Source organism: Marmota monax, unplaced genomic scaffold, assembly GCF_021218885.2.
Source record: "Marmota monax isolate L192 unplaced genomic scaffold, Marmota_monax_Labrador192_F-V1.1 WCK01_AAM20220418_F8-fsc00003, whole genome shotgun sequence".
Taxonomy (NCBI): domain Eukaryota; kingdom Metazoa; phylum Chordata; class Mammalia; order Rodentia; family Sciuridae; genus Marmota; species Marmota monax.
In genome coordinates, this window is record NW_026694084.1 from 7,709,745 (window position 1) to 7,722,043 (window position 12,299).

The window sequence follows — 12,299 nt, forward strand, 5'->3', positions numbered from 1 at the left end:
TAAGTTTTGAGGGGTAGGTCACAGTGAGTGAGACAGCCTTTCTCAATGAGGACCCTGAAAACCCCATTTGCATCTCCTGCTGGTTACAAAGTCCGTGACCTTGGCATTTGAGCTGAGGAGCATCCCACCATCTTGAGAAATCTTGGTGTTGGGATCAGAACGAGTGTTTTTTCTCTGCCCTGGGGAATTCAGGGTCATTGGTCCTAAAACCCATCTTAGAAACCCTCTAGAAGAAATGTCGTTGGGGGAGGAGGGACACTGAGTAGGGTCCTACAAAGGGTCCAGAGGTGGGGGTAGAATGGCTTATTGGCTCTGACGACAGATCCAGGCCCTCTTCCCAAAACGTCTGCTACTTCACACTGCTCCTCTGCAGCAAAGGGGCTAGGTCAGGTGATGAGAACCAAATAGGGCCCGGTAGCTGGCCTCCACGCACTTACATCCAGTAGTCCACGCCACGAAGTGCTCGGCCTGCGCCTCCAGGGGGCGCTGCGGCCCTTCCCGCTAGCTGCTGGAGCGGCCAGGAGCTGCGCTTTCTCATTTCTCTCTAGAGCGAGGACTTCGACAAGCTTAGGATGAAATTAGTAGTCTTTTCGTCCCCACCTCCTCACCTTCAATTCTGAATCGAATGCAAACAATCCTCTTCTGAACACCCCCGAGCCTCTCACTACTCCGGGACTGAAGTGCACCTCCTCGCAGCAAGGCTTGGGTTCCCAACTCCTCCAGTCCCCATCCCCGCCAAAAAATGTAAGCAGTGCGGGAAGTTCAAATGCAAAAGGTCCCCGCCTCGTAGAGACTGAGAGAGGCTGGGGGAAAAGGAAGCAGTCCTCCGAGGTAGTGGAAACTAGGATCCCAGGGGGAAAAAAGGTAAATGTTTCATCATTTGTTTTTTTCTTGAGTGTAAAAGTTTTAGGATGTCCGCAGCGCGCGTCAAGGAGAAGGCTCCGAGTCAACTCCGGGGAAGTTTGTCTGACACCTGCTCGCCGCACAACTGGTAGAGCCTCCTGGGTGGGCCGAGGGGGAAGGGGCCTGAGCAGCTTGCCGCCGCCTCCTCCTCCACCATCTCCTCCTCCGCGTTTCCTCTCCCAGATCTTCGTCGCTGCCTCCGGGGACGTAAACTTGCTGCTTTGGGGGCTCGGGCGCAATTGCTCTAGCGCCCCTTGTGAGTTTGTTGGCCATTTCTCTGGATGCGTCCTTGGTGTCGAAAGCCCAGAGCCGAGAGGACAGCAGAGGACCAAGTCGGCGGAAATTTCAGAGTGAACCGGCAGCTCAGCTCCGGAGGGCTCAGGGAGAGTAGGACAGCTCCGGAGAGGCTCAGACCTGAGGGCGCAGCTGGGCCGCTGCAGACACCGGAATTTTCCTCTCTGCACACTCAGACCCCATAACTCGCTCGTGGGCCGGGTGGCCTATTTTCCGAGCCAGGCGCTGTTGCCAGGGGAACCTGGTGGGTGAGCTGCATGTAGTTGGGCCCCCCGCAGTGCGTGCACCGTAAACGCCGGCCTGGCCAAGGGGTTTGCAGGGTGAGAACACGGAGAATCTTAAGGGCCAGTCCCGGGTGCGCGTGGAGATGGCCTGGGGAAACCAGAGTACAGCCTCGAGCGGCAGTCGGCCTCCGGGTCTCTCCCCGCTCCCGGTGCGCACCTGCCCATCGCGGCAACGAAGCCTGGAGGCTGCTGAGACGCTGCCGGGGCCACGCGGCTTGCCCCCCAAAAGTCGGATCTCGCCAATTCTTCTCTACTTTTCCAGAGATCTACAGCGCGCGGGCCAAGTTGGCCCAGATTCCATTTTGGAACTTTGGAGGCTGGGGTGGGCGAGGTAAACACATTTATGGGGGGGGGGACAGAAAAACATGCTCAGGAGGTTTGTGGAAAGTGGTCGCAGCTCGTGGGTGGTGGGAAATTCTGTCTACCTCGCGGTTCCGCACCCAACGTACACACACACAGGGCAGGAAAGGTGTGAAGCCCGCCGCTGGGGATTTGCCTCCACTTTGGTAAAAAGGAAATACGAAGCGTAGTAACGCTCTTCAGGTCACCACCCCATGAGTGTATGTCCTGGGGGGGTCTGAAAGTAGAGAAAGTTCCTTCCAAATATCCCAAATTGAGAAAAGCTGCGGAAGGAATGAGGCGGTTGGAGAAAGGGGACCGCAGGCTTCCCCGCAGCTGAGGCTCAGGACTGAGCACTGAAATGAAAGCACCTCTATGGAACTCTAGGGAAAACATTTTTTTAAACCCCCTGAACTCTCAGTCATCCGGCTATTTCCATGTTATTCCTCAAATTTACTTTGAAGCATTTAAGGATATTAAGCACTCGGGTCTTCATTCCAGGCTCACTTTTTAATCTTTGGGAATCTAAAACTGGGAAGAAACGGGGGAAAGATCTGTTATTCCTAAATTATGTTTTGCCAAAGGAACGAAAAATTCAATCTACCTTGGCATAAATGAAATAGAGTTTTATCTTAATAAAATAATGTAGCTTTTGCCTGGCTTCCCGGTCACTGTTTAAACCTTTTGACTTTTTTATCCTTATGTTTATATTTGTCCACTTCCCCCTTGCGTTTGAGATTATTTTAAATGAGTTTTGGGGAAACTCCTCTAAAACTGTCTTTTGGCGGAACACTTGAATTATACATCCTCTTAGAAGATCTACACTCCTTAAAGCGCAGGCTTGCCTGGGCTAACGCAAATCCCCTCTGGCGACTCGTCTGGGACGAAGGATGATTCTTTTAGTGTTGCTCAGGCATATCTCATCTGAAAAGAAGCTGCTTAAAATGGGTGTGTGTCATTTCCCTTCTGTCACTCTGTCACCCTAATCCATTGTGGCTGAAGTGTGTTCTACATTTACACTCAACGCAAAACTGAACTTTTAGAAGAACTTGAAAAATGTATCACAGCACTTCAAATTCGATTAATTTTCCTGGTGACTGAACAATGAACTAAATTTTTTGCTGAGGATGAAGCTAGTATATGTTTTGAGACGCTAGAACATTATTTCCTTAATTTAAAAAAAGTGAGTGTTCTTCACCCATTTCAGATGAATTCTTTTATTGTTTGCCAGTGGGTTGCAGATGCCCAACCCTTTAACTAAGTTGGTGAACTACTTATAAAATGTACATTAGTTGATTAAAGCTTAGATATTGGAAATTTCTCCTGGAACGTTCCAAATGTCTTTGCAGTAATTACGAAATAAGTCAATTGTCACCTCTATAAACAAACTTCGTTTTGAAAAGAGCAGGCGAAAGTATACTACACGTATAGTCATAATCAACCAAAAGTATGTACGAAACCATTTTAAATTGGGAGAAGAGTGATATGTACTGGAGAGTATAATCTAGAACTGACTTTATCCTTTGAAGAGGATGGCTGTGTTAAATGTGTTAAGAAGTGAAAATTAGCCAACGAGCGTACCAAGTAAAACTACAAAAGTCTTCTGCGCACAATCTTTGAAAAGCAGAGAACCAGTTGTTCAGTTTCTAACACTATGAGGAAAAGTGGCAGCAAGAAGGAAGGGGGTGGGCGTTGTCTTTTCGTGTGAGTTTTGAATTGAGTCACCTTGGGCTGTCTCTATAACAGTGAAACCTCAAGCAAACCTGTGCCTTTAAGACTCAGTTGCTATCCAAACACAAGTAAACAGAGTGGACCATTAGCGGGCGCCCGGGCGCGGAGGCGGAGCCAGGGTGCAGTGGGCCCGGCTCGGCAGCGGCGGCGGCGGCGGCGGCGGGACGCCCGCCCGAAGGGGAGGCGGGGCCGCTACTAAAGCCCACGACTCGCGGCCCCAGGCAGCCTGGGGAGGGACGCGGGCGGGGACGGAGCTCCGCGCGCTCGCTGCTGGACGGTGATGGCCCTGCGAGGCTGCGGGCTCCGACTTCACCCGGAGTCGGCGGCGAGAGGCTCAAGGAGGCGCGTGGCTCTGGGTGAGCGCTGAGCGCCTGCCCAAGTACTCCCAGTCTTTACACGTTCCGCGTCCACACACTGACGAAAACAAGGATCCGCTCTCGCTTTCGCTCCTCGCGGAGCTCCAGATCATGTCCTCTGCCTCGGGGACTCTGCACCGAAGAAGTTTGCCCGGCGTGGACCCAATGACCTTTCCAAGCTGTGCGCCTTGTTGCCTGGACGTGGTCTGAGCAGCGCTGCCCAGGCAGACCTTTCTGCCAGAGGTGAGTGTCCACTCTGGGAACGGGCTGTAGCCTCCCTAAGGAAAGAAAATTTTAGGGGAGAGGGGGCGCTCACATTCTTGGTCTGGCGAGCTATAAATTCAGATATGTGAAAGGAACTGGTAAGAATGCGATCACAGGGCATTGTGTTTCTCACTTCCTTGGATCCCCAGCACGAGCAGCCCAGCTAACATCCAACCGCACACACATTGTACTATTTTTAAGTTTTCTTTTTTTTTGGGGGGGGGACATTTAACCCAATAATTCAGCAAGATTTTTTATAAAAGTTGATAGACGTAGATTGAGATCAAGCCCACAACACCATGATGCTTGTGCCCCTGTCCTAGAAAGCCCGGGACGACCTGTCGTAGGGCGGCTTCAGCAGCTCAGCGCGGAAGGGCCGGAACACACGGTGCCAGCCCAGCTAGTGACACTGAAGGCGCGTTTCAACAGGGGAATAGTTCAGCCCTAGGAAATTCTCCACCCTTGTATTGGCCTTCTGGGTCCACCCCACCCCACCCCCCGCCGCCCCAACACACACCCTACTGTCGTGGCCGAGAGGGCAGAGAGCAAACTCCCGAGGGCTTTAAGTGCTTGGATTTGCTAGAAGTAACTGAAAAAGGAGTTGGGGTTTGTAGGAAGAAGGAGGGAGAAAAAGGTGTTTGTGGAGCGAGCGAAGGATCTGTATCCCTACCTGTTAGCAGAGAACAAAAGAAGGCTGGCGTTTTCGGAAATGAAACGACGGCGCAGACAGCTACTTTCTCTACTAAACAAACTGCAGTCCTGAGCAGAACAAGAAAATTACGCAGGGGGAGCGAGGGAGCAGAGAGAAACAGAACCCAGATTATGCAGAAGGCATCTTAATTTAATTAACTCCTCTGGAAGGCAGAGGCGCTGTGAAGGGGCAGGAACTTCGCAGCCGCTTTTTCCCCCCTCTCTTTTATTCACCTGATCCAGTCTGGCTTTTCTTTTCTTTCTTTCTTTCTTTTTCTTTTTTTAACGATCTTAGATTGCTTTACACTACAGATCTCTGATTTATATATAATTCTATTGTGGTTTGGACTGAAATTCAGTGAAACTATCCGTCCTCAGTCTTTTCTCTCAGATAACAACATACAAGTTTTAGCAGATGATTCTTGATATTATTTTTAGATAACTCATGTAGTAAAACCATTACCAAAGAATGAGACTCCTTATCAAATTACCAATGTCATTTTTTCTGCAATATTTTGAAAGTTTCGCTGAACTGAAATTAGTATGTATACATCTCCCTTGTTGACAGGTAGTAAACTATATTTTATAAAACTCCTATACATGCCTAGAAATTCCTATGAAGAAGATGTGAAAGAAAAGTGGCCTCTGCTCCAGTGGTCTATGTATGCCTTTTCATGGTTTAACTTTCTCTCCTTGCAAAATGAAAAGTAATCAATAGTCCGAAAAGGGATGGTGGAAAAATGACAGCAAAGAAGGATGATCACAGTTGTTCCCTGAAACTGAATGTGGGATCTACATGGCTGAGCTCTAGACAAAACGAAAGTACATTAGACCTCTGCATTGGCTTAAAATATCATTTGACATACATTTCTAGCAACTCAACAGGAGTGTGCAAATCTAAACTCCCTGATTATTTATGGTAACAGTGTTTAGTGGATACTTAGGGTTGTTGTTTGTAAAACGATTTCATAGAAGGCACCAATGGTTTGCTCTTCCTTTGTGAAGAAACTATCTGCCCTACAAACTAAAACCAAGGTACACTGTGAAGTAGCACTTTTGTGCCAACACAAAGCTGAATTTTAATAATGTCATTGATTTCTGTATTACAAACTGTTGAGAAAAGGAAAGGAAGATGGCACTCCTTTTTTTCTGACAGCAGAATTAACAGTATAACCTTTATGCCAAAGTTTACTTTGTGTACTTGGAATTTAAAAAAAAAAAATCACAGATCCTAATAGTCCTTCAGTTAACAACATCCCCCTTCTACCCCCATATCACAGTAGTAGGAGTTGTGCTTTGCCTCCTGTATTTATTTCTAAGAAATCTAGTCTGGGAATACACCCAAATAATAATTTTGGTTTCCTCTCCATAGGGGAGAGACTGCTATTCAACACTAGGGGGAAAGTATTTTGAATCTCTGGAAAATCCTCATTACCCAAGGAGAAGGAAATAAAGGTGAAATTTATTTTTAATGGAAAGGAAAATTATCAGATAGATTACCAGAGATGCTAGTAGAATCCCTTTTTCCTAATTCCCTGGGAGAAGACTTGAGGTTTGCTCCTGATCAAAAGTGAATAGTGATTTGTGGTGGGAAAGTTTATTACTAATGGGGGTTTACAGTTTCGGTTGAATGGTTTGACTGAGACCCTCTGACTGTTATACACCTCTCATTAACTTTTAGCCTGAACTCCCAGACCACATACCACCAGGCAGAAGCCATTCATTAATAAATCTCTGTCTCTGAGCTGTTCCAAACAGAGGAGGAAGGTGTGGACCCCAAGAGGGCAGCCAGATTCAGCTTTTGCCAGAGCGCTGTGTCTTTAGCATAGCTCCCAAAGTCTGCCCTCAGATGGAGTCACAGGCACCACTTTACCACACATTGCAGAAAAAAATTCAGGCGCAGAAAGGAGTGGAGGGGCAGGGAGTGCAGGACAGGCTCTCCCACCTTCCTGCTGGGTTCAAACTCCTGGAGCGGCAGTTGTTGGTAGACTGGTCAGCCTAGCCCTCCCGGGGAAGCCCTTAGCCCTAAGTCCCGCATCTAGGAGGCCGCCCTCCAAAGGAAGGCCCAGATCCACGGGACTGGGAGAACCGACTTTTTAAAGGGGGCTGGCGCTGGGAGACGGTGGGCCCGCCGCGAAAGCGGTGAGGTGTTCCAGGATGCCTGAGTCTGAAATCAGAACCCGAGGACACAGAGCTGGGACCTCCTTGCTTAGGCCCAGGCGCAGACCCGGATCTGGCCTTCCTGGTGTCAGGAGCGCCGCCGCACACACCTCCAGGCCCGCAGGGCCGCTCTGTACTCAGCCTGCTGCGGTTCCCCTGCAGCTCCTTCCCTTTGCCTCCCTAGGGAGCCCTCTCCTTTCCTCCACTCTCAGGAGGCCTCCCGGGTGTAGGGGCTGCTCCTCGTGCCAGACCAGGAAGCCGCTCGGGCCTCCTGAGAGCTTGGCGCTCAGTCTGGGAAAAGGGGTTCCGGCCTCGGGGACGTCCTCCGCCCCACCCCACCCCCGGGAGTCTGCACCATCTGGAAGGGATCTTGGTGGGGGGTGGGAGGGGAAGCAACCCCTGGGAAGGAGGAGGGGGTGATTCCAGGCCGAACCAGCCCCTGAGGTGTCACTTTTCTTTCCTGCTGCCCGTCACTACTGATAAATGGGACTGAGGCAGAGAAAGAAAAAGAAAACCTCCGAGGTCAGCGCGGGGCGAAGCCGAGCCCTTCGAGGGCCCTCTGGTTCAGGAGGACTGAGCGCGCCCCCTCTGCCCTCTCACACGCCCGGCGTGGTCCGGGGAAGCGGGAAAGGCGGCGGGCGCCGGGCGCCGCAAAAGGAGTAGTTTTCACCGGGGCTGAACCAGGCCCTCGAGCCCGGGGTCGGACCTACAACCCGTCGTTCCCCAGGGAGCTTGGAGGCGCCTCAGCGACAACGGCTCTGTCCCGGCCGCAGACGTCGGCGTCTCAGCGGTCGCGGTTGACTGAGCTTCTCCTGACAGGGTGAGGGTGGGTGGGCTAGCCTGGGGACCTACCTTTCTTTCTCCACGGACTGAGTCTTCTGCTCAGTGCGTGCCAGGAATTCGTTCTTCCTGCGGGCGCCCTGCTGACCCGAGGAACACTTACTATCCCGGAGTCCAGGACTCTGTGCACTCGCTGGCAAGGCGTTATGCTGTCCCTTCACGGCTCCTTTTGGGGGTCTTAGAAGTGGGAAAGTGCCGGCAATGGCTCTCAGCAGGAAAGGAACTTGGAAAATGTGGTAACCCGCTCGGGAACCAAAGGGTCCAGAGAACTGGCTTGGATGATAGTCACGATCTCTTCCTCTCTCCCCTTGCCATTTTTAGGGCTTTCTCCGCGAGCTCTGGTTTCCCTGCGTTTTCCCCGGAGCCCCACGCCCACCCATCTCTGAGTTCTGGAAGAAAGGGGCGGCTCCCTCCGCCCCCCAGCATCCAGGAAAATGGGGAGCAAGGCCCTTCCGGCGCCCATCCCGCTCCACCCATCGCTGCAGCTCACCAATTACTCCTTCCTGCAGGCCGTGAACACCTTCCCTGCCGCGGTGGACCACCTGCAGGGCCTGTATGGTCTCAGCGCTGTGCAGACTATGCACATGAACCACTGGACCCTGGGGTACCCCAACGTGCATGAGATCACCCGCTCAACCATCACCGAGATGGCGGCGGCGCAGGGTCTGGTGGATGCTCGCTTCCCCTTCCCGGCTCTGCCCTTTACCACTCACCTATTCCACCCCAAGCAGGGGGCCATTGCCCACGTCCTCCCAGCCCTGCACAAGGACCGGCCGCGTTTTGACTTTGCCAACTTGGCTGTGGCCGCCACACAAGAGGATCCCCCTAAAATGGGAGATCTAACCAAGCTGAGCTCGGGGCTGGGTAGCCCTATCTCGGGCCTCAGTAAATTGACTCCGGACAGAAAGCCCTCTCGAGGGAGGTTGCCCTCCAAAACGAAAAAAGAGTTTATCTGCAAGTTTTGTGGCAGACACTTTACCAAATCCTACAATTTGCTCATCCACGAGAGGACCCACACGGATGAGAGGCCATACACGTGTGACATCTGCCACAAGGCCTTCCGGAGGCAAGATCACCTGCGGGATCATAGGTGAGGTGGAGAAGGAGGTTGGCTGGGAGAGGGAAGGTGAAATTGTCCAGGATATAGAGTCCTAATAGACATTCCAAGTGTCACTAAAGTACCCTCTGATCTAGATTATACTCTTAAAGACCCTCCCTAATTGGCTTCAGCCGATCCCCGAGGGTTACCGTTTTTCCCCTGCTGCATTCTAGTTTGGGATAATGACCTTTCCCCATCCTTGGTCAGGAAAAATCTGGTGGGTTGGTCTTAGAATCTTATTTCCATCTCAGTCAGTCCCCCTGGGGAGGAGGGGGCCTCAGAGTCTTCCCACGATGGTGCTGGTGCGGTTACTAGAAATGTGTTCTGGCCATCTCTACCGGGTCCCCTTCCTCCCTTTTTCTCTCTCCTCCCCAGAACCTGCAATGAGGACCCTTCTAAGTTGCATTTACCAGGGTCATGAGGTCATGGACCTTAGAACTTAGAAACAGCTCCCAATCCCTGCCTTAAACTCAGCATTAACAAATAACAATTGAAGAAATACCTGTAACCTGTAACAGTGTTTTCACTGGTTAAAAACATTCCCTGGTGGTATGGGTGGAAGTATCTTCTTCGGAATCTACCTGCTATTTGCAGAGGTGGGACTTCTGTACCCATCCTCTGAAACTGTTAAGGGATTTGCTGAGATCAGTTCTCCACAATTCGGCCTTGCCTTAAAATCCTGATTTGGCCAATTTAAATCCCTCAGAAAACCGTGAAGGCCAAGAAGGGTTGGTTCCTCGCATTTTAAGCTCCAGAATATGCCAGAGAGGGCGATCAAATGTAGATAAAGCCAGAAGGCCCGGTGAATGTTTTGAAGAGTCTGTTAGTTGAGGTTAACCATAAAAAGAATTACACAGGAAAAAAAAATCTAAAAACATAAATAACAAAAATTCTGTTTCTTTGGTCCTTCCACAACTTCCTTTGACTAATTTTCAAAAGAAACTTCCTCCTCATGGGGGTAATCCATTTCAATGAAACCTTATATTGATTTTCAGGTATATCCATTCCAAAGAAAAGCCCTTCAAATGTCAGGAGTGTGGGAAAGGATTTTGTCAGTCTAGAACTCTAGCAGTTCACAAAACCTTACATATGCAGGTAAGTTTGTTTTCTTGCTTAAAAATAGTGACTGGTTTGTTTTACCATTATTGCTTTACAAAACATGTTCAATGTCAGGTTCTGTCTCTTAAAGAACCCTCTTTAGATTAGTTCTCTAGGTGAGGAAAGCAGCACTTTTATTTATTTATTTATTTATTTATTTATTTATTTATTTATTTATTTTAGTTATAGATGGGCACAATATCTTTATTTTGTTGGTTTATTTTTATGTGGTGCTGAGGATCGAACCCAGTGCCTCACATGTGCAAGGCAAGTGCTCGTGCACTGAGCCACAACCTCAGCCCCAGCACTTTTTATTTTTAAATGCATAAATTAATCTTACTTAACATAAAGCATTTTTTTCCTGTTTGTCTTAATGAACAGGCCGCTCTGTTTATAGTAAATCCTAATTTTAGAATTATTTTTTTCATCCGATATGCCCTGTGTTTAAAGCTTTCGTGTTTGGGAGGAAATAAAGGTAATTTTGATAATGGAGGCATGGTGAAATCCCATACGCTCTCTTTCCCAGGGGCCTCATAATTTGTAGCTTTCAGAACATCGAGGAATAGTTTAATTTTCCAGCAAAGAGGAACCTTATTACCCGGGAGAATGTCGTTCCTTAAGAGAGGATTAGGGTTTTTCCTTCCCCTTTTTCCTGCCTGTGACATGGTGGTGAAATGTGAAGAGCTGGAAATCGCAAAGCCCACCACAGTGGCTGTGGCCCGGGGTCTGCCTCCGCAGTTATCAGTGTAATCTGCCTCCGTGTGTGCCTGCACGTGTGTTTTCGTGATTGGAGGATTAGGAGAGCAGATTTGTTCCTGCAAGTCCCTTCTTTTGTTGTTGTGCGCTTGTTATGTTAAGGCTTGTGATACCGATAAGACAGAAACTATTGAGAAGGGTGCAGTGGTGGTGTGAAGGATTAATCCTTTGCTTGCTTCACATCTGAACAGGAATCTCCACACAAATGTCCCACATGTGGAAGAACCTTTAATCAGAGAAGTAATCTGAAAACTCACCTTCTCACCCATACAGACATCAAGCCCTACAGCTGCGAGCAGTGCGGCAAAGTGTTCAGGCGAAACTGTGATCTGCGGCGGCACAGCCTGACTCACACCCCGCGGCAGGACTTCTAGAGAAGCCCAGGATCTGTCCCGTGCCGCCGCCGCTGCTCCCCTCCCCAGACACCTCTCCACGCCTCCCACCCGAGGGTCCCACCCCCAACCCTTCACTGACCCCAGCTCTTCCCTTGCCGCAGCCGCACCTGCAGCTCCAGGGAGTTAACTGTGCTTCGGGAGGACTGAGAACTGTAGAAAGCCACACACTACACCCTTTCGCAAAGAGCATACGCTAGTTTCTTGTAGATATTCACAGCTCATTTTAGAGCTCTGTACATAATGTCGTGGGTCTTTGTTTTGTTGTTTTGTTTGTTTTTGTATCTTGTTGGATGAACCTAGATATGGAAAATGGAGGCCAAAATTATCTTTAAAGACTTTGTATTTTCAAAATAAAAAATTTTCTTGTTTGTTTCAACACTCCTGCGAAAGTGTCCTGGTATTCAACTTGTTTTTCCTCTAGATTCTGGAAGAGGAGAGTCTCTTATAAAAATTGTAATATGGAAAGGCATTCTTTATTCCCAGGTTTTAAAACTAGGGCTTCTCACAATTTTCTTACGGAAACTTCAGCCCTTCCCTTTTTTGTACAGTGACATTTTAAAATTGGACAATTGTGCTCTCTTTGTTTTTCAAAAATATTAAAATGGATATCTCTGAGGTTTCACTCCCTTTTGTTTATTCCAATTCCTTATTTACTACCCTTTCAGATTTGAGCAATATATCAACCTTACTAATAACATGACCTTCAGTAGCTGTCCTACTTGAAAGCCCAGATTGGGGAGAAGCATAAAGCAAGAGAAGAGGGAGCTTCTTACCACTTTATTTTCTGGAAGTCCTTGACCTGTTGTCAAAGTTTATGATGGGCAACTTCTCTTACCATTAGACTTTGAACGCTATGATTTATCACTCTAAACAGAGACTTTATCCTGCCATCAGGGTAGAAGTCTGCAGGAAGAAACAGCCTCAAGAGGACAGGGAAGAGCAGGAGGAAGGAGAAACTACTGAGCTGTGTTTGCACATAATATTTCTGTCCAAGGGTGGAGATCATTTCTGCTAGGAGGTTAGGATTTCTTCACAAAGCAAAGTGAGTTAGGTCGTTAATGAGGTTTCCAGCACTGGTTGGCTTTCTGTC

At 49.0% G+C, this 12,299-nt stretch overlaps 1 protein-coding gene across 2 annotated transcripts; it reads left to right on the plus strand.

Moving 5' to 3' along the window:
• Positions 1–3,743: 3,743 nt before the first annotated feature.
• On the plus strand, positions 3,744–11,831 carry Osr2 (odd-skipped related transciption factor 2). 2 transcript variants are annotated; one of them, XM_046464762.2, is made up of 4 exons: positions 3,744–4,150; positions 8,183–8,951; positions 9,956–10,055; positions 11,006–11,831. In XM_046464762.2, exons 2-4 carry the CDS (start codon positions 8,296–8,298, stop codon positions 11,186–11,188), a joined length of 939 nt encoding a protein of 312 aa, XP_046320718.1. In that variant the 5' UTR covers positions 3,744–4,150; positions 8,183–8,295; the 3' UTR covers positions 11,189–11,831. The 2 variants fall into 2 exon arrangements, with proteins under 2 accessions (XP_046320718.1, XP_046320720.1); XM_046464764.2 differs by having other exon boundaries at positions 11,088–11,831.
• The last annotated feature ends 468 nt before the right edge of the window (positions 11,832–12,299 follow it).